The following is a 24,617-nucleotide window of genomic DNA, read 5'->3' on the forward strand; positions in this document are numbered from 1 at the left end:
TTTTTCCAAAGAAAGTTAATTTTAGCCTTGCACGAAGCAAATAATTGAGCTATTTTGAATTTTCATCTTTCAGATTCATACCTTTCTTAATTTGTCAGTTTATTTAACCTTAGTATTTTGTAAGTGTTCTTGTGCAGTGCTGATGATTACCTGTTATGTATCTGCATAACAATGGCTGTTTATGGCCATTATTTGTTTTAGTTGGTTGGTGTCTGTGTTATGCGTATTTTCAGCAGCAACCCTGCAGACATAAATGATATAAGATATATATCCTATAGTAGATATTTGTTATTACTTTCATAGAAAACAGCACCTTTGTAAGTATTTTAATGAAGAGTAAAGTTATCTTCATTTATATGTATACTTTATATATATATATATATATATATATATTTTTTTTTTTTTTTTTTTTTTAATTTTATTTTCCCCCAGAACCTCGTCACCAGAGAAAGCCCAACATATTTTATAGTGGCCCAGCTTCTCCTGCAAGACCAAGATACAGATTATCTTCTGCAGGACCAAGAAGTCCTTACTGTAAACGAATGAACAGGTGTGGTTCTGAAATAATCAACAATTAATGATAATATGATTGTTAGGGTGGGATTCTAGAGTCTTTGGATTGAGTGTATTAGAACAGAATTCTAGAACTGCATATTTGGAATAGTACTTTTCAGCACTCTATTCCCTAGTACCACTGACTAGTTTTTGTTTTTGCTTCCACTAATGGGAAACGTTAATGGTCATCTTGATAAGGTATTCTATACCACTGTTCTGTACTTGAATAAGAAATTACCATTATATTCCCAGCTGTGTTAAGCATTTTATATAGATTGTTTTATTTAATCTTCACATTTAGAGGATAGGTTTAATCTTCACATAGTATTACAGATACATTTTCCCACCATGAAAATGTTCTAAGTTATATATCTTCTAGACTTATTATGGTTTTTTTCTGGGTGTATTTGTTTCCCTTGTATTTTAAGAAACATTTATTTTCTTTAATTATTAAAATTATTTGTGTGTTTCTTTTTCTTCCGCATTTTAATAATTGTTGCTAATCTATCAAATTTAAGTCCAAAGAGGCTATGAGAGGTTTCATTCTTCTAAGTAATGAGCGTTCCCTGATGGGTTGGAACAGTTGGGGTTATAGTAGCATTATGGTGGTTCATCAATGAGAGAAAAGACTAAAATGGTGGCGGGAAAAGTTGGTGTAGAGGGGCTGGGATTGTAGCTCAGTAGTAGAGCTTGCCTCTCACATATAAGGCACTGGTTTTGATCCTTAGCACCATGTAAAAATGAAGGTATTGTGTCTGTCTACAACTAAAAAAAAAAAAATGTAAAGTTGGCACTTTTCCTTCATTAAATGGAGCATTAATTTATTCCAAAGTAAGACTGAAATCTTTGTAGATTTCAACTATTTGAACAGTTCTGAGAAGTCTCATCAAAACAAATTGACTATGCTTTGGTCATGGAAGATAGCAAGCACCTTAGTAAGTACTGAAGAGACATCTTTTAGGAAAAATAAGAAATATACTTGTGTCTGAGACATTTCAATTCATTATCGGAATCACAAGCATACATTTTACATTTTAAGTTTCTTTTTCCATCATCCCTTTTGCCTGATTAGAGCTCAGAAGGATAGAGGATCAGGAAGGCAAACTCAACCTGTCGGTTTCTTATGATAATTGTACTTGAATGGAGGCTTCATTTCCGTATCTTGATGGGCCCCCAAGAATATTGTTGAAGACTTGTTTTGATAGTGAAATATAATGGTCATTAGGAAAAGAGGAGGTATAATATTTACTGGAATCCCTATCACCACAAAGCTTCCGGATTAGGATAGCAACTATCCAACTGAAGGGGCAGGACTGTACTTGATCCAGCAGAAGAACAAGACTAGCAGTTACCTTGAGATTCAATTTCTTCTCATGTTTTGAATGGATTTATGATTCTGGAAGTAACATTTGTTGATAAATTATCTCTACAGTTAACACCTATAGTGTATTTTAGAGAAAGTTTTATATATATATATATATATATATATATATATATATATATATATATATATATATATATATTAGTTGTAGTTCGACACAATACCTTTATTTTTTACGTGGTGCTGAAGATCAAACCCACGGCCTCGAATGTGTTAGGCGAGTGCTCTACCACTGAGCCACAACCCAGCCGCAAGAAAGTTTTTGTTTTGTTTTGTTTTTTAAAAACATTTGTTCTCATGTGCTTCCTTATTTGGTTCCTGGGGTCTAGTCTTTGCCTGTGAAAAATGTTTTATATTGTTGAGTAGTTCCTTGCTATAGATACATTCTTCCTCTCCAATTATTTAATGAATGTTTGAGTGCTATCTGGTGCCAAGCAAAACAGTAAAAATGACTTAGGCAGAATTCTATGGCTCTCATAGACTAATGGAGGATTCTTACACATTTAAGTTAGAGCGTGAACTTAATAGAGTTAAGCTATCTTGAGTCACATTAGTTGACTTGCTGACTTTCTTGGTGGTTTCAATAGCCTCTTTAAACTTATTTTTGTATTAATAGCTTTATTGAAATATAACATATATTATACAGTTTGCTCATTTAAATTGTACAACTCTGTGACTTTTAATATGTTCAGAGTTGTGCATCTGTCACCAGTCTGTTTTTAAAACATTTTCATCACTTCAGAAAGAGCCCTGGATTCTTTAATGATCACCCTCCAGTCTCTCCATTCCCCCAGCCCTAAGCAACCACAAATCTAATTTCTATCTCTATAGTTTTGCTTGTTTTGTGTATTTCTCATAAGTGGAATATCTTGTCACTAGTTTCTTTCACATGGTTTAACCGTTTCAAGGTTCATCCATGTTTCTCCATGTATCAATACTTCATTCTTTATTTTAATGTCAAGTAAGATTTCATTATATGGACATAGCATGTTTTGTTTATCCTTTATCGGTTGATAAATGTGTGTTTCACTTTGGCTGTCATGAATAATGCTATTATAAACATTCATGTGCAAGTTTTTGTGTGAACATATGTTTTCGCTTTTTTTGGTATATAATTCCATTGGAGTGGAATTGCTGAGTCAAATGCTAACTATATTTAATGTTTGAGGAACTGCTATATTGTTCTCCAAAGTAGCTACTCCATTTTATATTCCCACAAGCAGTTTAGGAGGGTTCCAAATTCTCTATATCCTTGTCAACACTTTGTTATTACATGAGCTATTGAATGTAGCCCTTTAAACCTTTTCTTTTCTTTAACTTTCTTGTTAAGCTGATGTAAGGATCTCATATCTTCTAACAGCCTTGATGATGTGTAGTCATTTTGCTCATCCTTTTTACTTGAAGATACTAGCTTGTTTATAGCTCATGTACTACTTCAGCTACTGAGGCATAAAAGTAAAGCACATCTCCAAAGCAGCATTTGAACATTGCTGTTAGTATCTACGAGTGGTTAAGAAACCTTGCAGCACCAGAAGAAATTATACTTCAAACCATCTTTTTTAAACTTACTTATTTATTCTAATTTGTTATACATGATAGCAGAATGCATTTCAATTCATAGTACACATATAGAGCACAATTTTTCATTTCTCTGGTGGTATGCAAAGTGGAGTCACACCATTCGTGTCCTCATACATATACTTAGGGTAATGATGTTTATCTCATTTCACCATCCTTCCTGCCCTCAGGCCCCCTCCCTTTCCCTCTCTCCCTTTGCCCTAAGTTTCCTCCATTCCTCCCATGTTCCCCCTCCACCCCCATTATGGATCAGCATCCATATATCAGAGAATACATTTAGCCTTTGCTTTTTTGGGATTGGCTTACTTCACTTAGCACAATATTCTCCAAGTCCATCTATTTACCTACAAATGCCATGATTTTATTCTCTTTTAATGCTGAGTAATACCCCATTGTGTATATATACCAAAGTTTCTTTATCTATTCATCTGTTGAAGGGCATCTAGGTTGGTTCCAAAATTTAGCTCTTGTGAATTGTGCTGCTATAAACATGGATGTGGCTGTGTCACTGTAGTATGCTGCATCTCTTAATGAACATTTGATGGTCAGCTCTACCATAGCCTCTTTTCTTCCCTTCTTCAGCTATCCAAGTCTTTTATTATCTTCAAATATTCAATGTGTCAAAATGCATTCTACTGTCATGTGTAACTAATTAGAACAAATTAAAAGAAGAAGATAAACCTTGTAGCCATAATGCAGAATCTGTACACTTGCCATAATGGAGCTTTAAGAATGCTGCCTTGAAGCAGGAATCTCTTCCTTATGAGGGTTAACATCTAGTAATTTAAGTTTTATTTTTTTCACTCTAGTTTCTGGAACAAAGCTCACCCCTTAGAATCATAAGGTAGCATAATAGTCAGTTGCTTCGTGAGTATTTCAAAATCATACTTATCTGTTAAAGAACTAGAACTGGCAAGAAGTCGAAGCTCTGGCTAGGTTCAAAGTGCTGGTCCAGTACTTGTCTATGCCAGGTTTTTCCTTGTTTTTTGTAGGGTGGTGGAAAAAAATAAGTGGACATGGGTATTTGTGTTTCACATATTTTTAAAATTGAAATAATGGTCTTTCTACAATGTAGAATGATCACTAAGAACCTGCACTCTTAACTAGGACTGTCTGGGTTTGGAGCTCAGCTCTACCACTTGTTAGTGACCTTTGTCAAGTTATTTAACCTCTCTATGATTCTGTTTTTTGATCTGTAGGATGGGGACAATAGCACCTATCCCACAGTATTGTAAGAATTAGAATTAATACACACAAAGCCTTTAAAATAGTGTGGCATATATTAAGTGCTATATTGGTTTGCTATTTTAACTGTACTTTTATGTTTCTTTTGTTTTTGTGGGTTTTGTTTTGTTTCATTTTGTTTTTCTATTGGGAATCATATACAAGGTCTGGATAGTTGCTTAGGACTTACTAAGTTGCTGAGTCTGGCTTCAAACTTGATCCTCTTCCCTCAGACTCCAGAATTGCTGGATTACAGGTGCACTTCCCTGCACTTAGCCTGATGTTTAAAATTAATTTCTACTTTGCAAATCAAACATTGAAAACCTTATGTTGAGCCATAAGATTTTTTGTTGTTTGCTTCTAACTACTGGTTTGTGAAAAAACTAGAATTCACCAGTGTATTAATGTTTACAATGTGGATTTTTGAAATAGACATAGTTTTGAATTCTGGCACCGTAATTTATTCTATGAGCCATGTTGACCCCCAACTGTAAAATGATGTGCTTGTCCAAAAATTTAATTAAGATTAAATGAGATAACTTGTCAAGCAGGAACAGAAAGGAGTTAGTAAATATATGCTTTTAATAGTCTTAATGTGGATGATTGGAGAATTCTTTTCTCATTTATTTCTGGGTTTTCATAGATCCTTATGAAAAACCGTTGGAACCATTTGTGTTTCAGAATTCAGATTTTGGGGGTGTATTTACAGCATACAACATATGTAGTATGTAACATTAACATCTCTAGAGGTGTCTGAGCCAGCACTGCATATAATTACTGCATTACTATATAATTCTGTAGTAATAAAATTTTAAATAATGGTGGCAACTGGGACAAATTGAGACTATAAATTGCCTGGTGTTAGTTCAGGTCATATATTCTAGAGCTAAGTAAAACTAGAACTAGTTTATAGATTTTTTTTTTTTTTTTGGATGGAAGATTTTGGACTTGCATTATGGAGGTAATAGATGAAGATACATACTTTTCATGATTGTTTTCTTGATTCAGGAAAAAGAATTCTAGACCTAAGTCAATGGAATAATTAAAGAATATGTAGCCAAAGGGTTTTTTGTTTTGTTTTGTTTTTTAATTTTGAGACAGGGTCTCCCTGAGTTGCTTAGGCAAGTTGCCCAGCCTGGCCTCACACTTGCAATTCTCTTGTCTCAGCCTCCCCAGTTGCTGGGGTTTCAGATGTGCACCACTATGCTTGGCTAGATTCTTTACGGGTGTTTTTGTTTTTGTTTTTTATGTGAGTCTTTTGCAACTGTCCAAAGGTAGAAGTGATTAAAACATATTTTGTATATTTGTAGCATTTGGCATCTTACTTGTTCTTACCAACCAGCCTAAGAATTTGAGAGTATTTTTATCTTGTTTTTCTTGAAAACTCATATGGACTTGGTAGCTTATCTGTATATACAGTTGTTAAATGATTGAGTTGTGAATTTACGTTGATGGTATACTATAGATAAAAGGTCATGTTATTCATTATAGCTTTTTAGTTTTTGTTTTTGGCAGTGTTGGGGATTAAATGGAGAACCTCATGCATGGTAGACAAGTGCTCTATCACTGAGCTGTACCTCTAGCCCTCCCAGTTTTTTTTATCTACATAAAGAAAAAACTCTCTTCAGTGTTACTTGATCTCTCGAAATAGGTGATTTTTCTCCCTAATGGGAAATTATATATAATATACTATTGAAAATGCCTTTTCAAATTACAATCATACTCTATCTCATCTTTCTTTTTAAAATAACTGACTATATCAACACTAAGACGTCGGGCTGGGGTTGTGGCTCAGAGGTATAGCACTTGCCTAGCGTGCATGAGGCCCTGGGTTTGATCCTCAGCACTACGTAAAATAAAATAAAGATATTGTGTCCACCTATAGCTAAAAAATAAATTTAAAAAAAAAGACTAAGACGTCACTTTGCCCAAACCATCTCTTAATGAACATTTGATGGTCAGTTCAACCATAGCCTCTTTTTCTTTTTTTCCCCTTCTTCAGTTATCCAAGTCTTTTATTACCTTCAAATATTAATCAACAAAGCTTATTACTTCAGTGGTTCAGCAAATATTTTATGATAAACCTTTTTGGTTCATTGGGTATTTCTAGGCAGGTACCATACCACTGAGCTATATCCTCTGCTCCATAAGGTATTTCTGATGCTAAAATCCTATGCCTTTTCCCCTGTCCTCCTTATTATGATATCACGTTTCCTCTTTACTTAAGGAGAAGACATGCAATCCATAGTAGTGACTCTACTTCATCTTCCTCTTCTGAAGATGAACAACACTTTGAGAGGAGAAGAAAAAGGAGCCGTAATAGAGCCATCAATAGGTGAGGTGCCATATTGATGACATTTTGAACTGCCTGATGTTTTTTTCAAGAAGTAGTGAGAACATAGAAGAATTTGGGAGTGGGTATATCTTAGTTGATTAAAAATTTGCATCACATCTATGTTTATAAACCAGAATACTGTCTTAGAACCATCTATAATTGAATCAAATAATAAGTTAGAACATAGAGTTATGATTTTTTTTTTTTTTTTTTTTTGCTGAACTGTTAGGTAGCCCATAGTGGTACTTAGTGAACAGTCACTTGAGGGAATATTCTTTTTTTTTTTTTTTTGCTTACAGTACATTCTTATTTGAAACTCTTAAAGAAAATTGGAAGATTTATTCATTACATAGCTCTGTAGTATAACTCTACCAGCTTATTTGACTTTCACACTAATTATATGAAGTAGAAAGGTCAAGGATTATTCTCATTTTACAGATCTGGTTGGATAAATGAGAATGTACTGCTTGGACTCCAGTAGTAAAATACCATTAGAGTAGAAAATAATGCTAAACAAAATAATCTGAGTATAATAATAGGGGCATACAAAACAACCATTTATTTTATTTTACTTTATTTTATTTTTATAATTTAGAGACAAAGTCTCGCTAAATTGCTGAGGATGACTTTGAACTTGTGATCCTCCTGCCTCAGCCTCCTGGGACACTGGGATTACTGGCATGTGCCATTGCATCCAGCATTCTTTGTATTCTTTTTTTTTTTTTTTTCTTTCTTTTTTTAACTGTGGATTATTTTTAACATAATTATTTTATTTATTATGTGGTGCTGAGGATCAAACCCAGTGTCTCACATGCAAATAATACTCTACCACTGAGCCACAAGTAACAATTCTTGCTAACCTCAAAACTCCATGAGATACTTATCTTTATATATCATTTTTGTATTCTTTATTCTTTTTTTTTTTTTTAAGAGAGAGAGAGAGAATTTTTTAATATTTATTTTTTAGTTTTTGGCAGACACAACATCTTTGTCTGTATGTGGTGCTAAGGATCGAACCCAGGCCGCATATATGCCCGGAGAGCGCGCTACCGCTTGAGCCACATCCCCAGCCCTATGTTCTTTATTCTTTATAGCTTACTCTCTTAGTTAGATCTGCCATTTCTAATACAGTAGACACTTGTCACATGTGGCGGAGCACTTGAAATGTGGTTTGTCTAAATGGGACAGAGTTCATGTTTTTATAAAATGTATGCTTAGATTTTCAAAGACTTAATACAAAAAGTGTAACATCTCAGTTTTTAAAATGATATTTTGGATATATGGATAAATAAGATGTATTATTAAAATTACTTGCATTGTTTTCCTTTTTTAAAATATTTTTTAGTTTTGTTTTGTTTAATAGTTGGGTACAGTACTTTTGTTTTATTTATTTTTTATATGTGGCTGAGGATTGAAATTGGCGCCTCGCGCGTGCTAGGCAAGCGCTCTACTACTGAGCCACAACCCCAGCCCCAGCACTTTTTTTCTTTGTTTAGTAAGATTAACAGAAAATTTAAAAGTGTAGTTTGTGGCTTGCATTTCGTGTCTGTTGGACAGCAATGAATTAGATCATTCCAAAACTATATTTGACTACTTGAATTTTTCTTTGCTTTCATTCATGGAAATGCTAATTGAATCCCCTATGTTTTGTATTATGCTAGTAATATGTTTTAAAAAAAAAAAAAGCTTTTTAGCTGGGCACAGTGGCGTACGCCTATAATCCTGGCAACTCAGGAGACTGAGACAGGAAGATCATGAGTTCAAAGGCAGCCTCAGGAACTTAGCGAGCTCTTATCTTCAAATAAAATATGAGGCTGGGGATGTGACTCCGTGGTTAAGCCAATGAGTTCAATCTCCAGCACATCCTCCCCCTCAAAAAATACACCCTTTTTTAAAGTTGGGAGTAGGGAGACAGGTGTAAGACCTCATGAATATAGAAAGGAGACCATTAGTAGAGAGGAAAGGAATGGGGAAGGACAAGGGATTTCTTAGGGAATTAAATTAATCATGTACAAATATGCTAAAATGAAGCTCACTCTTCTGTATAATTAATATGTACCAATTAAAAACAAAAAGAAATATTCTTTAAAAAGCTACGATTGAAAATTTGTTTATCTTAGATTTCACAGTGTAAATTCCTTATGGCACTGTTCTCTTGTATAGTTCTGTTGAAGGTAGTTAACAATATTATATTGACTATTTTGAAATAGCTAGAAAAGAGGATTTTGAATGTTCTTACCACAAAGAAATGATAAATGTATGAGGTGATGAATTTTCTGAATATTGGTTTGAACATTATATATGTACCAAAACATCACACTATACCACATGAACATGTAATTATTATGTGTCATTTAAAAATGATAAAAAAATAAGTTCCTTATGGAGTTGAGCTTAACAAGAACTGTCACTTGGAGTGAGTCTGGTGTGCTTGACGTAGGTTAATTCTCATGTAAGTATCTTCCTTTTACATAAGCAATCTTCATTTTTCAATCTATAAAATGAGCAGGGTTCTTATATGAAACTAGTGATACTATCTTGCTTGAGAAGATTGATATGAATCCACGTGCTGGTTGACTATGAATATTTTGCTGAGAGGTATTATAGTACACCAGAGTTATTATAGATCTGTAGATTAATAGACTGCTTGCATTTGATTCTTGGCTTTACCATTTACTAGTTGGATGACTTTTGGGCAGATTAATTACCCTTTCTATGCTTCAGTTTTCTTCTAAAATGAGGAAAATAATAATAGCCTACCTCATTAGAATGTTGCAAGGATTTAATGTAAAGCACCTAAAACAGTATCTGGTAAATGGTAAATACTCTGTATGTTAGACCCAGCCACTATAATGTTTATTGTTACTTTCTAAATTCTCCACCATGAATTACTTTGAGGTTCTATGACCTCTTGATTACTTAATGTTTTTCATTAGGTCATATGTCTTTAATAATAAAACTTTGGATACAAATTTTTCTAACTTAAGTTCTATGTGTTTAAAGAAAATGAGGAAATTGAAATACTTAAATTGTTAGATTTTTTTTCAGTTGAATTTTTTTTTTTTTTTTTTTAGTACTGGGCATTGAACCCAGGGGTATTCTACCACTAAGCCACATCCCAATCCTTTTTATTTTTTACTTTTTGAGACAGTATCTCACTAAGTTGCCATGGCTGGCCCCAAACTTTCAATCCTCCTGCCTCAGTCTCCTGAATTGCTGTGATTGCAGGTGTGGGTCGCCACAAATATTAAGAAAAATGATAATATTCTAACATTGTTTATGGGGAGAAGAGAGAATTGATAGGTCTGTGCTTTTTAAAATCTTTTTTCATAGGTGTCTCCCACTAAATTTTCGGAAAGATGAATTAAGGGGAATTTATAAAGATCGAATGAAAATTGGAGCTAGCCTTGCTGATGTTGATCCAATGCAACTAGATTCTTCAGTGAGTACTATATTTTGAAATGTATACTCGACTTGAACTATAATGTTGTTCTTTAATATAGTTTTTAAGTTTTGTTTGCAGTGCTGGGGATTGAACCAAGAGCACATAGTAGGCAAGCATTCTACCACCAAGTTACAGCTACAGCTCTTCATATTCCCCCCAGACAGGTTCTCGCTAAGTTGCTGAGGCTTACCTCAAATTTTTGATGCTTTTGCCTCAGTCTCCTGAGTAGCTGAGATTAAAGGCATGCACCACTATGTTCCAGCATTGTAGATTAGTTTTAAAGTTAAGGAAAAAAAAAAAAGTCTTTTTTTTTTTTTAATCAGAAATTTTAATCTTTATATACATTTAAAAAGAAAATTTTTCAGTCACAATTAAGATACTGTTACTGGGGCTGGGGATGTGGCTCAAGCAGAAGCACTCTCGCCTGGCATGTGTGCGGCCTGGGTTCGATCCTCAGCACCACATACAAAAACAAAGATGTTGTGTCCGCCAAAAACTAAAAAATAAATATTAAAAAAAATCTCTCTCTCTCTCTTAAAAAAAAAAAAAAAAAGATACTGTTACTGAGTTGACTGTGCAGGTAAATATAGCTTAGTAGGAGGGATATTAGGGGCAACATTTTAATTTTGACTCTTAAGTCTAAAATTGTCACTTTTCTCTTCCATTGCCAGGTACGATTTGATAGTGTTGGTGGCCTGTCCAAACATATTGCAGCTCTAAAAGAGATGGTGGTGTTTCCATTACTTTATCCAGAGGTCTTTGAAAAATTCAAAATTCAACCCCCAAGGTAATTAAATTATGCTTTTGATTTTAGACATAATCTGCTAAATACTATTATTGTTTAATTTTTACACCTTTACTTAATTTTAAACACTGGTTCCTGATTTTTTTTTTCCTAATGTAAAGTTTCTTCCTGAATAACCCAGTATAGAAACTTCAGTGTATGTTTTTTTTTTTTTTCCTAGTAAAGTAATGTGTCATAAATCAATCAGTTAAACATTGGTGCATTTTCAAGTAAATTTTATAGTTTAAGAAATTAAAAGCTGGGCACAGTAACGTGCATCTCTAATTCCAGAGATTCAGAAGGCTGAGGCAGGAGGATTACTACTTCAATGCCAGCTTCAGCAACTTAGTGAGACACTGTCTAAAAACAAAAAGGTTGGGGATGTAGCTCAGTGGTAGTGCATCCCTCAGTTCAATCCCCAATACTTCCTACAAAAAAAAAATTTAGAAGCTATTAAACAATAGCAATGACTTCTTACAGGACATTTTGGAAGTGCCTAGTTAAGTAATTTAGTGAATTCAAAAAGAAACAACAAACAACTCAACTTTTCTCTATATCTCGCCTTTCTTAAAATATACATTTGAACATACATTTAAATTGTATGACTGCATGTGAAGGTAAGAGAATATGATGAACATCTTCCAACTACAGAAAATCATGAATGAATGAAATGAAATATTTCAAATAAAGGGCTTTATTTTTATTGTCTATATGTATTTTTATAGTATCAATAATAACTCCCAGGTTTTAAGTTGTGCTTTGTGGATTGAAACTATATTACATTTATTTTATTTTATTTATTGTTTTATTCACTAATTATGGACTCATGAACTTGGTTCCTAATTTTTGTTTCAATAGTCTACGTTTTTAATGTAGTACTTAAATGTTTAACATATTATTTTACAGAGGTTGTTTGTTTTATGGTCCACCTGGAACTGGAAAAACTCTGGTTGCTAGAGCACTTGCCAATGAATGCAGTCAAGGGGATAAAAGAGTAGCATTTTTCATGAGGAAAGGTGCTGATTGTCTGAGTAAATGGGTAGGGGAATCTGAAAGACAGCTACGATTGCTATTTGATCAGGTATGATATTGAAATTTGCCTACATAGTTCTATAATCTATGCAGATGTAATAAGTTTAAGGATTAGATAAAGTTTTTGTTTAATCACTCAGAAGAATTATTCCCAATATATAGTCCTTCTAGGTTAATTTTCTTTGATGTGTTAAGATTACACTGACCTGTAATTAATAGTTTTATAGTTACAGGAGAAATGAATAATTGGATCTAAGTTCTTTGGAGGCCTAGGTCTTACACCTAGTGAGAGTGGTAATCTCATATTTAGAGACTGTAGTATTGAGGTATGTATCAGTACAGGATGTGAAGACAGTTCTGCACTAGAGTGACTTTTCAGTTTCATACTTCAGAGTGTATCAAAAGCACATTGTGAGATAATATTTTCTACTCTGAGACATGGCTACAAACTTTTTAAAATCTTGTTGTTTTTTTTTTTTTAAAGTCTCTGAGGGGACTGGGGTATGGCTCAGTGATAGAGCACCTGCCTGGCATGTGTGAGGCACTGGTTCAATCCTCAGCACCACAAATATAAAGAAAGAAAGCTATTGTGTCTACCTATAATTACAAAGAAAAAAAGTTTTTTTTCTTTATCTTTACTGAAGTAGATTTTTTAAATGGTGACATCTTACTAAATAATGTTTTTCTATTCTGTTTTTCCTCCTGACATGGAGGAAGACTATGTCACTGTCCTCTACTCTGCCTCAACAATTAGTGTTTAATAGATATTTTTATGTGTGTTCCAGTAACTACAGCTTTTTGAAATCTAAGATATATACCCAGTGGTGAATGTATTTTAAGTGTTTCCAGTTGAAAACACCAATAAAATTAAATTTAAATGTTATTATGATTTAGGCTGAGTCCTTGAAACATAGTCCTTGGAAATTGCATTTAGATTTATAAATTATAAGTAATTATACATAAATTCTGGTGAATAAATTTGAATGTAATGAATTAAAATGCTTTATATTAAATCTACGTATTTGAGGCTTTTTATGGTAACATGTGACCACTGGACCTACTTTTAGGCCTATCAGATGCGTCCATCAATTATTTTCTTTGATGAGATCGATGGTCTGGCTCCAGTTCGGTCAAGTAGGCAAGATCAAATTCACAGGTAAAAGTTTCTTGATGACATTTCTACTTTTCTTACTATATTCTGAGTTGTATTGATGTGATATGAGAAAGAGAATGTTAAATGATAAGGAACTTTACAGATCAATAATTTCCCTTTTTGGTAATAAAACCCTAATATATAGTACAAAGAAAGTAAACCTGTTCTGTGTGTCAGGGTGTTCTAATTACAGTATATAAGTCATAGCTACAAAAGATTGAACTCATGATATAGGCCAGTAGGATAAGGTGCATGAAGCGAGATTGGCTAGAGGTAAGATTCTGACTATGTTGGGAAATGTGGTTGAATGTTGAGCACAAGAGCATAACCACTAATTTTTAGCTCCAACCTAATTGGTCTGTAGTATTTGAGACTTGAGAAATAGATTTTCTTTCTTTAACTTTACATTAAAATTTTTCAACATCTTAAAATGTTGCCAATTAATTCAGCTGCTTTTAAGACACTGCCTGGGCCAAACAAAATATGCCTCAGGGCATTATTACTTGTTCAAGATTCTAATACATCATTTTAAAGATGAGAAAACTGGACCTTTTCCCCCATGATTAGGTGCTTATCTAAAAGAACACTTTTCCTAAAGCCACGGCCCCACCTTGAATCTAAATTAGTCCCAATTTATTTTTAGTTTTTCAGAGCTTCTTTTCAAATGATCTCATGCTTAATTTGGGTTACCCTAAAGAACATATTGGCATATGAATATATGCCAGTGTTTTACATACATAATAGAGAAGATGAACAAGACATAGTAGTGTGATTGATAGGTAGGTTTTGTCTTTTTTTACTTTGCTAACATCAAAAATATGTATTCTATTCTGATGGCCTTATACTTTCTTGATGATAGACAATTTCATTTATTGTTGAGTAGATTAAAATGTCTAGTAGCATGGTAAAAATAGTTACCTGCCAAGTGCAGTCAGTTGTACATGTCAATAATCCCAGCTACTTGGGAGGCTAGGGCCGGAGAATTAATTGCAAGTTCGAGGAAAGCTTGGGCAGTTTAGTGAGACCCTGTCTCAAAATTAAAAAGGGGGCGGGAGGGCACTAGGATGTAGTTCAGTGGCAGAGTGCCCCTGGATTAAACCCCGCAGTACTGGAGGAAGGAAGTAGAATAAAGTTTTATCTATTCATGTCCTTTAGTAATCAATAAATCTGTTTATAAATGATACATTTCATTATCAACCATACTATCTTCGTTGTGTTAATAGGGAGAAACATTTTAAAATGCTACCATCATTTTACAATCAAGTAGATTGACTATGTGCTATATTTTGGGACAGTTCTAAAGGAATTTTAGCAAGCAAAAACATGCTTTTTTTAGTTGTCGATGAACCTTTATTTCATTTATTTATGATGCTGAGTATCAAGCCCAGTGCCTCACATGTGCTAGACAAGCATTCTATCACTGAGCTACAACCCTAGCCCAAAAACATGCTTTTAAGGGAAAATTTCTCATTTTAAGAGAAATTTAGTTGACATTTGCCCGTAAATTGATGGAACTAGAGACTCTCATGTTAATGAAATAAGCCAATCCCAAAAAACCAAAGTTGAATGTTCTCTCTGATATGTGGATGCTGACACACAATTAGGAGTGGAGGGAGAGGGAATAGAAGTTCATTGGATTGGACAAAGGAGAATGAATGGAAGGAAGGGGGATTAGAATAGGAAAGATAGTAGATTGAATTGGATATAACTTTCCTATGTTCATGTATGAATACATGACTAAAGAAATGTCACATTATGTACAAAATGAAAGAATGGATTCCTAATTAGGATAAGTTATACTCCATGTATGTATAATATGTGAAAATACTGTCTGGCTGGGGTTGTGGCTCAGCGGTAGAGCGCTGGCGCGCTCGCTTAGCACATGCAAGACCCTGCATTCGATCCTCAGCACCACATAAAAAATAAATAAATAAAATAAAGAAATTGTGTCCAACTACAACTAAAAAATAAAATATTAAAAAAATACTGTCAAATATATCTAAAAAGAACAAATAAATTAAAAAATTTTTAAAGAAATTTAGTATACTTTTTTCATGAAGATTTAAAATATAGAGTAAATGTTTTGTTAAATTAAGCTTTCTTTAGAATTTAGCACATTAAAGATAATTAAATTATATTTTATATCTTAGTAATGATTTTGTAGAGTAACTCTACTTAGTAATTATGTGAATGTCATTAGAAAGTAAGATCAGCCTAACAGAAAGAATACTGTAGACAGGGTCTTACTAAATTGCCCAGACTGGTCTTAAGCTGCAATCCTCTTGTCTCTGCTTCCTGAGTAGTTGGTTAGGGGTATGCACACCATGCCAGGCATAAGATGAACTTTTAAAAAAAATATTTCTAGCTGTAAGTGTAACAATACCTTTGTTTATTTACCTTTTCAGTTAGTTGTACATGAGTATAGAATTCATTTTTACACATTGTACATAAATGGAGCACAGCTTCTTCCTCTGGCTGAATGTGGTGTAGTGTAATCATACATGTATATAGGATAATGATATCTATCTCATTCCACTGTCCTTCTCCTCCCCACACCCCCTCCCTTCCCCTCATTCCCCTCTGCACAATCCAAAGTTTTATTTATTTTTATGTAGTGCTGAGGATCAAACCCAGCGCCTCACACAAGCTGGGTAAGCACTCTAGCACTGAGTTACAACCACAGCCCAAGATAAGCATTTTTTAATAAAAAGGAGGCCTAGAAGCAATCACAGTCCAGTATCAATTAAGTATCTCTAAGATACTAGGACTCAGAAGAGGTAGCAGATTACAGTACTGAACCAGAAAATAACCCAGACAAACCTAGAACATCTTGTAATCCCTAAAAGCAAGAAAACAATTGAAGAATATTTAGATCATATAAGAATGATATAGTAATCAATTTTGTAGGATCTCTAATTTGCCAAACATGGGACAATTTGAGTATCAAAAGTAGTAACTATGGGCTGGGTTGTGGCTCATTGGCAGAGTGTTTGCCTCCCACATGTGAGGCACTGGGTTCGATTCTCAGCACTACATATAAATATAAATAAAGGTCCATCAACAACTTAAAAAAATATTTTAAAAATAACTATAACAGATTGAAACACATCAACTACAGAAAATCATTAATTTTTAATGATCAATTTTCCTCTGAAAATTGATAAAGGTAAACATTTCTTTTTCCTGTCCTATGTAGATCATAATTCAAGATAATTTAATAGTTAGCAAAGTAACAAGTTTTTTTAATAGGAAAGTCACAGCTAATAAATGGGAAAGGAATAATTAAATTAGAAAATCATCATTTTGCTGCTTATTATAAAATAGTGCATTCAGACCTGTGATTTTTAACTAGGGGGAATTTTTTTTTTCTTCCCTTTCTAGAGAACAAATGTCTGGAGACTTTTTTTTTTTTATTATTGTAATAGTTGGTTGGGGTTGATTACTAGCATCTAGTAGCTGAAGACCAAAGATGCTGTTAAAAATTCTACAGTTTGGGGCTGGAGTTGTGGCTTAGTGGTAGAGCGCTTGTCTCACACATGCGAGACCCTGGGTTTCAGCCTCAGCACCACATAAAAATAAATACGTGAAATAAAAGTATTGTGTCCAGCTACAACTAATAAAAAAAAAAAATCTACAGTTTACAGGACAGCTCTCCATAGCTAATAATTTTGTGGCTGAAAATGTCAGTAGTGCTGAGGTTGAGAAATCTTGATCTACACAATAATTATTAACTGCTAGAAGGATAATAATTGATAAAAAAGTTGCTAGGAAAAATTATGTTGGATAGAGGAAGCTAGTAACAACTCATCTAATATCAAATTCACTGGTTGATCATAGGTGGGAAGCTGGTATCATGTGCCTCCCACAATGATTTGATAGAAATCACATGGAATCTTCCTATGAAATATGTTCTCACATATAGTTTAACCTCAATGTATTAATCTTCCAAATATAACTATACAGTTTACAAAAAATATGAAACTCAAAAAGACAAGTTAAATGACCCCTTCAGGAAGCAATTAGCCCAATCTAGAATTTGGGAAGGAAATTCTGCAAGACACATGACCTGGTGTCTTCAACAACTAAATGTCTTAGAGGGGGAAAAAAGGTGAGGGGTATAATGGAAACTATTAAGGATTTGAGGGTCTAGTAATGGAATGTTTGTAGATCCTGTGTTAAATAAATCAAAAAGAAGAAGATACTTAGGAGGGGCTGAGCTAGATCAGTGGTACTTTCCTAACATTCACCTGGCCTTGGATTTCCCAGCACCACAAAAAAAGAGATACTTAACTGAGATAATTCGAGAAAATTGAATATTAGATGATATTAAAGAATTATTGTCATTTAATTTTAGGGTAATGATATTGTGGGGTGTTTTAAGTTTTTATCTCTTGGTGGGTTTTTTTGTTTTGTTTTGTTTGCAACACTGGGGATCAAACTCAGTGGGCTGTACTACGAGCTACATTCCCAACCCTTTTTATATTTTATTTTGAGACATATCCAGACTGGCCTCGAACTTGGGATCCTCCTACCTCAGCCTCCTGAGTTATTGAAATTATAGGCATGCAGCCGGCAGATATTTTTTTCTTTTTAAAAAACTCTTAGGTGGAGATAAGGAATACTGGTTGTTATTGTTCATGCTGGAAGGTGAAGACATGGAGATTATTGTGTTAACATCTTATTTTTTTATGCTTTTTTTCTATATTCTCCTTTATTTTGGTGTCTTTTTATCACGTAGTGTGTGTGTGTAAAAGGGTATGTTTTTAGATAATATTTGTTCTGCGTGGAATAACTAGTACTCTCAAGTTCTTTGGTGAAATTAGGCTTCATGAAATGACTTCTAGGATTCATTTGTAGTGCTCTAAAGACCATCTGTTTTCTATTAATTTCAGTTCCTTTGTGCCATTTATTATGTTATTTTACAGGTATATCTCAGTTGGTATAGTGCTTGCCTTGCATGTATAAGGCCCTGGGTTCAATCCCCAGCACCCCCCCAAAAAAAAAGAAAAAAGTAACTAGGTGCCCTGAGAAAATTTGTTACTGTTTAATGCATTAAGTCTTATCAAAAGAAGAAATATTATTGAACGATATATATTCTGTGTTCATAGTATTGATACCTTCTCTCTTATTTTTAAATTTAGTTCAATTGTTTCCACCCTGCTAGCTCTTATGGATGGTTTGGACAGCAGAGGAGAAATTGTAGTCATTGGTGCTACCAACAGACTAGATTCCATAGACCCAGCTTTACGAAGACCTGGTCGCTTTGACAGAGAATTTCTTTTTAACCTACCTGATAAAGATGTAAGAGTTTAAGTCACTCAAATTTTGACAAAATATGTTGCTTTTTAACTGTTGACGAATTCTGATACAGTAAAAATCTGAAGGTTCCTGAGTTGCATATCATGATATTATCAAATGATATTTTAAAAGAACTCAAGTGGGGAAAATTTTTTATTCTTTTAAGTATAACATGGACCCTCTAAAATTCTTATTAAAATTTTTTTTATTTAGGGCTGGGAATGTAGCTCAGTTGGTAGAGTGCTTGCTTTGCATTCACAAGGCCCTGGGTTCAGTCCTCAGCACCAATAAATAAATAAGCAAACAAATAATTTTCAGTTTAGCATCACCTTTGGGTGTGGTTTTGTTTCATTGGCTTAATGAGCTGTTGTCTTTACTTAATTCATTAACCTTGGCTTTTTTTGGAACACTATCATATTTGGGATCCTAACCAGTTATTTGAAAGCCACTGAAAGCTTTTAAGACCACATAAGAAAATATGGGTAGAGCTCTCAGTGCTCTCAAAGACAGTTCTTAATGTGTACTAAGGTGAAAAATACTTTGGTACTTATTTAATTTCTCTCATTTACATTTGTGATGACTATAACTTGGGCACTATGTATGCCTATCTGTTTAACAAAGAAACTGATTTCTTAAACTCTTACAAATGCATCTTTTTTCTCACTTTCACTGTTTCATATATCTGTTTATACCAAGTAGTGATTGCTTTAAAGTTTTTGATAACTAAAAGGGGATTTAGATTGAAATTATTTTAACCTGAATAGCAATTCATTATTATATTTCTACATAATTAAACTATTCTTATTCATAGGCTCGAAAAGAGATTCTAAAGATTCACACAAGGGATTGGAATCCCAAACCACTGGACGTATTTCTAGAAGAATTAGCAGAAAACTGTGTTGGTAAACATTGTTTTAAGCTGTTACAAGAAATGTTACATTCATTAAAAGGATGGAACAAGTTGTGGTCTTGCAAAGTTATATTTTTAAAAAACAAAGTTGTGTTTGTTCCTCATCTCTCATTTGTGTCATATTTTCATCTCTAAGGTCCTGAATGATACTTCACAAATGGACCTTGGGGAAGTTTGAGAGTGAAGTTGACAATAATAATAGCTGCCCTTTACTGACCATTTACATTTTCTAGTCATCCTGTTAAGCGCGCTCTCTCTCTCTCTCTCTCTCTCTCTCTCTCTCTCATCTCCACACACACTGTATATTTTTATATATATAAAATTTTATGTAATTTCCACATTAGTCCTGTGAATAAAGAAGTATTGTCTTCATTTTACAGATGAAAAGTATTTGCAGAGCTTGATTCTTCAAAGATCACATAGCTAGTAAATAATAAAAGTAGAATTTGAACCTAGTCTGATTTTAAGATTCTTTCTCTTGACTCTTAGCTTTACTTAGTGCATGTATATTTCACTCAGAAGTTGATTGATTTGTTGATGGTTATTACCGCCATATAAGGTCACTGCATGAATGAGCAATTTTAGTCTTATTACTCTTAAATAGTTTGCTGGTATATACCTAGCCTGATTTTTAATTTTCTTTTAACCATGACCGTGCTAATAGAGTTTTGAGTTTGTTTGTTTTCTTGCTTGCTTGTTTATTTTTTCCTGATTGTTTTGAATAGGATACTGTGGTGCAGATATTAAGTCAGTATGTGCTGAAGCTGCTTTATGTGCTCTAAGACGACGCTACCCACAGATTTATACCACTAGTGAGAAGCTGCAGTTGGATCTCTCTTCCATTAATATCTCTGCTAAGGATTTTGAGGTAGCTATGCAAAAGATGATACCAGCCTCCCAGAGAGCTGTGACATCACCTGGACAGGCACTGTCTGCCGTTGTGAAACCACTCCTTCAAAGTACTGTTCAAAAGATCTTAGAAGCCCTACAGAGAGTATTTCCACATGTGGACATGAGAACAAATAAAGCATTAGATTCAGGTATAAAACTTGGTTGACCATTAAAAGTTAGTTTTCATAATCAGTAAAACTAATGTATTTCGTACATCCCATAAATGTCTCTTTGTAAGAGTCTTGAAAAAAATTTGGTTGAACTTTATCTATTTGAAGAAAATTTACTTCACAGATTAACCTATTTTAAGTTTATAGTGCATTTTTATTTACTTTATGTTCATAACTACACAACTAAAAGATTTCCTTGAAGTTATGCTGATTTACTAACTGTAGCATTATGTAGTGAAAATTTACTAACATCCAGGTTTTTGTTTTATAGATATTTCTTGTCCTCTGCTAGAAAGTGACTTGGCATACAGTGATGATGACATTCCATCAGTATGTGAAAATGGACTTTCTCAAAAATCTAATAAGGCAAAAGAAAATTTTAATTTTCTTCATTTGAATAGGTATATTTTCCTTTCAAGTCAATATTTTTATATGAATTCTCTAAAAATAAGTTAGATTTGGTTGACAAAAGATACTAACTAGTCTGTTTTTTATTTAAGTTAAAATATCAGAAGTTTTTTTGTTGCTACCTCTGTCACTATATTCCTAAAAATCTATGATTTGGTTGTTATCAGAAACTGTGTGAAGCATGTACCTGAGATTGGACATATAGGCAACACTTGTGAAAGTTTATAATTGGTATATTGGGGGAAATATTTAAACTATTATTTTTTTTCTGAAACACAGCTTATTAATCATTCTTTCAGAAATGCTTGTTACCAACCTATGTCTTTTCGACCAAGAATACTGATAGTGGGAGAACCAGGATTTGGGCAGGGTTCTCACTTAGCACCAGCTGTCATCCATGCTTTGGAAAAATTTACTGTATATACATTAGACATTCCTGTTCTTTTTGGAGTCAGTGCTACATCCCCTGAAGAAACATGTGCACAGGTAATTTGTTGTTGCCCAAGCAAATAAGCTATAAAGATAAAGCAGTCTTCTAGAAACAAGGTGTGGGGTTTCTTTTTTCTTTTTTCTTGAAGAGAGAGAGAGATTTTTTAAATATTTTTTTTAAGTCTTGGCGGACACAACATCTTTGTTTGTATGTGGTACTGAGGATCGAACCCGGGCCATGCCATGCGAGCATGCCACCGCTTGAGCCACATCCCCAGCCCGGGTTTCTTTTTTCTTTTTCATCTCTCTGATTTCTATCTTCATGTTTATGAAATAAAATTGTGCCTGTTGCTCAGTTATTAAAGAATATAGGTTTAAATATTAGTTTTACCATTTATTATCTTTGTGATCTTAGAAAAGTAATTAGCTCTTTTTTTAGTTGTAGATGGACATAATCTTTATTTTTATTTATTTTTATGTGGTGCTGAGGATTGAACCCAGGGCCTCACACCTGCTAGGCAAGTGCTCTGCCACTGAGCTACAGCCTCAGCCCCTATATTTAACTTTTTAATATAAAAGTATTTATGTTGTGGGACACAGTGGTACTCACACTCTGAAGGCTGAGACAGAAGGATTGCAACTTCCAGACCTGACTTGACAACTTAAGGAGACCCTGTCTCAAAAACTAAAAAGGGCAAGGAAAGGAAAAGGGATGAGAGGAAGCAGGGAGAGTACTAGGGACTGAATTATAACAAATTATATTCCATGCTTTTGTAATTAAGTCAAAATTAATTCTGTTGTCATGTATACCTAAAAAGAATCAATTAAAAAAACAAAATATAGGAAATATGCATGTAGATGAGAAAAAAAGGGTGGAATCTGGGGGTATACCTCAGTATATCCTGTACTCAGCCCCTGTGCTGAATCCCTAATGGGGGGTGGTATTTTATACTCTTTGTTTAACCTTCATTACCATAAGAGAAAAGACTTAAAAGATATCTTGCTGTTTTCTAGTTGCTTGAAGCAATTGTTTCCAAAATATGCGACTTTTTTTGTAAAATACTTAGAAACGGGATTGTAGGATTTAGGAGATGAAGCATTTTAAAAACTGAGTTTTTATATGCTGATTCTGGGAAGTTTAACATTGTTTCAGGCTAATGGAGCTAGCATTGCTAATATGCCAACTCTCATACTGAATATAATTTTTCTCCTATTAGATGATTCGTGAAGCTAAGAGAACAGCACCAAGTATAATATATGTACCACATATTCACCTGTGGTGGGAAATAGTTGGACCAACACTTAAAGCCACATTTACCACATTATTACAGAATATTCCTTCATTTGCTCCAGTTTTACTGCTTGCAACTTCTGACAAATCCCATTCTGCTCTACCAGAAGAGGTAATTTGGGGGAAAGAATTATCCTTTAATTCTTTGTACCAAATAACAATTTATTGTAAAATTCCAAGTGCCATAGAAGTAAATGAAATGATAAGAAAAAATTTTGTTTGGCCTCTGTGCTAATAGGATGGAATGGTATATGTGTGTAATAAGGAAACATAAATTTGTTCTCTTACAAAAATGATGTTACATGATCATAATATTCTGCTTTATTCATCTATCAGTATAGTTTCTATATTTAATACTTAAGCCTTTCTCTTACTGCACCCCCCACCCCATAGCAGGGATTGAATCCAGGGCCTTGTGCATACTAAGCTAGACACGTGTTCTATCACTGAGCTACACCCCCAGTCCTTTTTTATTTTTATTTTTACTTTTTTTTTTTTTTTTGTAGTTGTAGACAGACAGAACGACTTTATTTTACATATTTTTATGTGGTGCTAAGGATTGAACCCAGTTCCTCACCCATGCTAGAGAAGTGCTCTGCCACTGAGCTACAGCCCCAGCCTCCTTTTTTTTCTTATCCTCTTTTAGGGTTGGTTTGTTTGTTTGGTTGGTGGTGGTGGTAGAAATCATACCCAGAGCCTCACACATGCGAAACACTCAGCTGCTGAGCTACATGCCTAATCTAGAGTTTTGTTTTATTTATTTATTTATTTAGTACCAGCGATTGAACTCAGGGGCACTCAACCACTGAGCCAAATCCCCAGCCCTATTTTGTATTTTATTTAGAGACAGGGTCTCACTGAGTTACTTAGCACCTTTGCTATTGCTGACTCTGGCTTTGAAATCGCAATACTCCTATTTAAGCCTCCCTATCCATGCATCACTGTGCCTGACAGGTTTTATTTTAAGATCAGGTCTTGCTACTTCCCAGACTGGACTTGAACTTGTGATCCTGCTGCCTCAGCCTCCTTAGTAACTGGGATTATGGGGCTGGACACAATGAGTAGCGCACATCTGTAATCATAGCTAAGGCAGGAGGATCATAAATTCAAAGCATACCTCAACAGTTTAGCCAGGCCCTAAGCAACTTAGTGAGAGCCTCTCTCAAAAAAATTAAAAGGGCTGGAGCTGGGGCTCAGTGATAGAGCGCTCGCCTGGCATGCATGAGGCACTGGTTTTGATCCTCAGCATCACGTAAAAATAACAAAATAAAGATATTTTGTCCACCTTAAACTAAAATATATATGTGTATGTATACATAAAAATAAAAAGGGCTGAGATATATCTCAGTGGGTAAAAAGTATCCCTGGGTTAAATCCCTTGTCCGTCCTCTACCCGCAAAAAAGCTGCATGGCTTTTTCATTTTCTTGATGTACTATGGCATATTAATCTAGATTCCTGTTGATAGGTATTTTGACTAATATCTGGGGTTTTTAAAATTTAACTTTGGGTGAATATTCTTGCATTTTAATTTGCATGAGCATTACTATGTGGGATTTTGTTTGTTTTTAGCATCAATTCCTAGAAGTGGAATAATTATGGCTAAGTGAAAGTATTTACACTTAAAATTTTTTACAGTACCAAATTATCCTCCATGTATATGCCAATTGGAACACTCATATAGTGAACAAAATACATGATTTTTCTGCCTGGAATACTCTCCTATTTGCATGAT

At 34.0% G+C, this 24,617-nt stretch overlaps 1 protein-coding gene across 1 annotated transcript in view; it reads left to right on the forward strand.

Annotated features, from left to right (window-relative positions):
- The window catches only part of Atad2 (ATPase family AAA domain containing 2), a 60,729-nt gene that overhangs the window by 20,915 nt on the left and 15,197 nt on the right, over positions 1 to 24,617 (forward strand). Inside the window, exons 8-19 of the mRNA XM_027953092.2 lie at positions 433 to 550; positions 6,966 to 7,073; positions 10,407 to 10,515; positions 11,190 to 11,305; positions 12,209 to 12,383; positions 13,402 to 13,490; positions 18,629 to 18,788; positions 19,597 to 19,687; positions 20,421 to 20,735; positions 21,028 to 21,157; positions 21,464 to 21,650; positions 22,811 to 22,996. Of these exons, the coding sequence (XP_027808893.2) occupies positions 433 to 550; positions 6,966 to 7,073; positions 10,407 to 10,515; positions 11,190 to 11,305; positions 12,209 to 12,383; positions 13,402 to 13,490; positions 18,629 to 18,788; positions 19,597 to 19,687; positions 20,421 to 20,735; positions 21,028 to 21,157; positions 21,464 to 21,650; positions 22,811 to 22,996 (1,784 nt within the window). The remainder of the gene's footprint in view (positions 1 to 432; positions 551 to 6,965; positions 7,074 to 10,406; positions 10,516 to 11,189; positions 11,306 to 12,208; positions 12,384 to 13,401; positions 13,491 to 18,628; positions 18,789 to 19,596; positions 19,688 to 20,420; positions 20,736 to 21,027; positions 21,158 to 21,463; positions 21,651 to 22,810; positions 22,997 to 24,617) is intronic.

The sequence above is a fragment of the Marmota flaviventris genome, chromosome 15, assembly GCF_047511675.1.
Source record: "Marmota flaviventris isolate mMarFla1 chromosome 15, mMarFla1.hap1, whole genome shotgun sequence".
Lineage (NCBI taxonomy): Eukaryota > Metazoa > Chordata > Mammalia > Rodentia > Sciuridae > Marmota > Marmota flaviventris.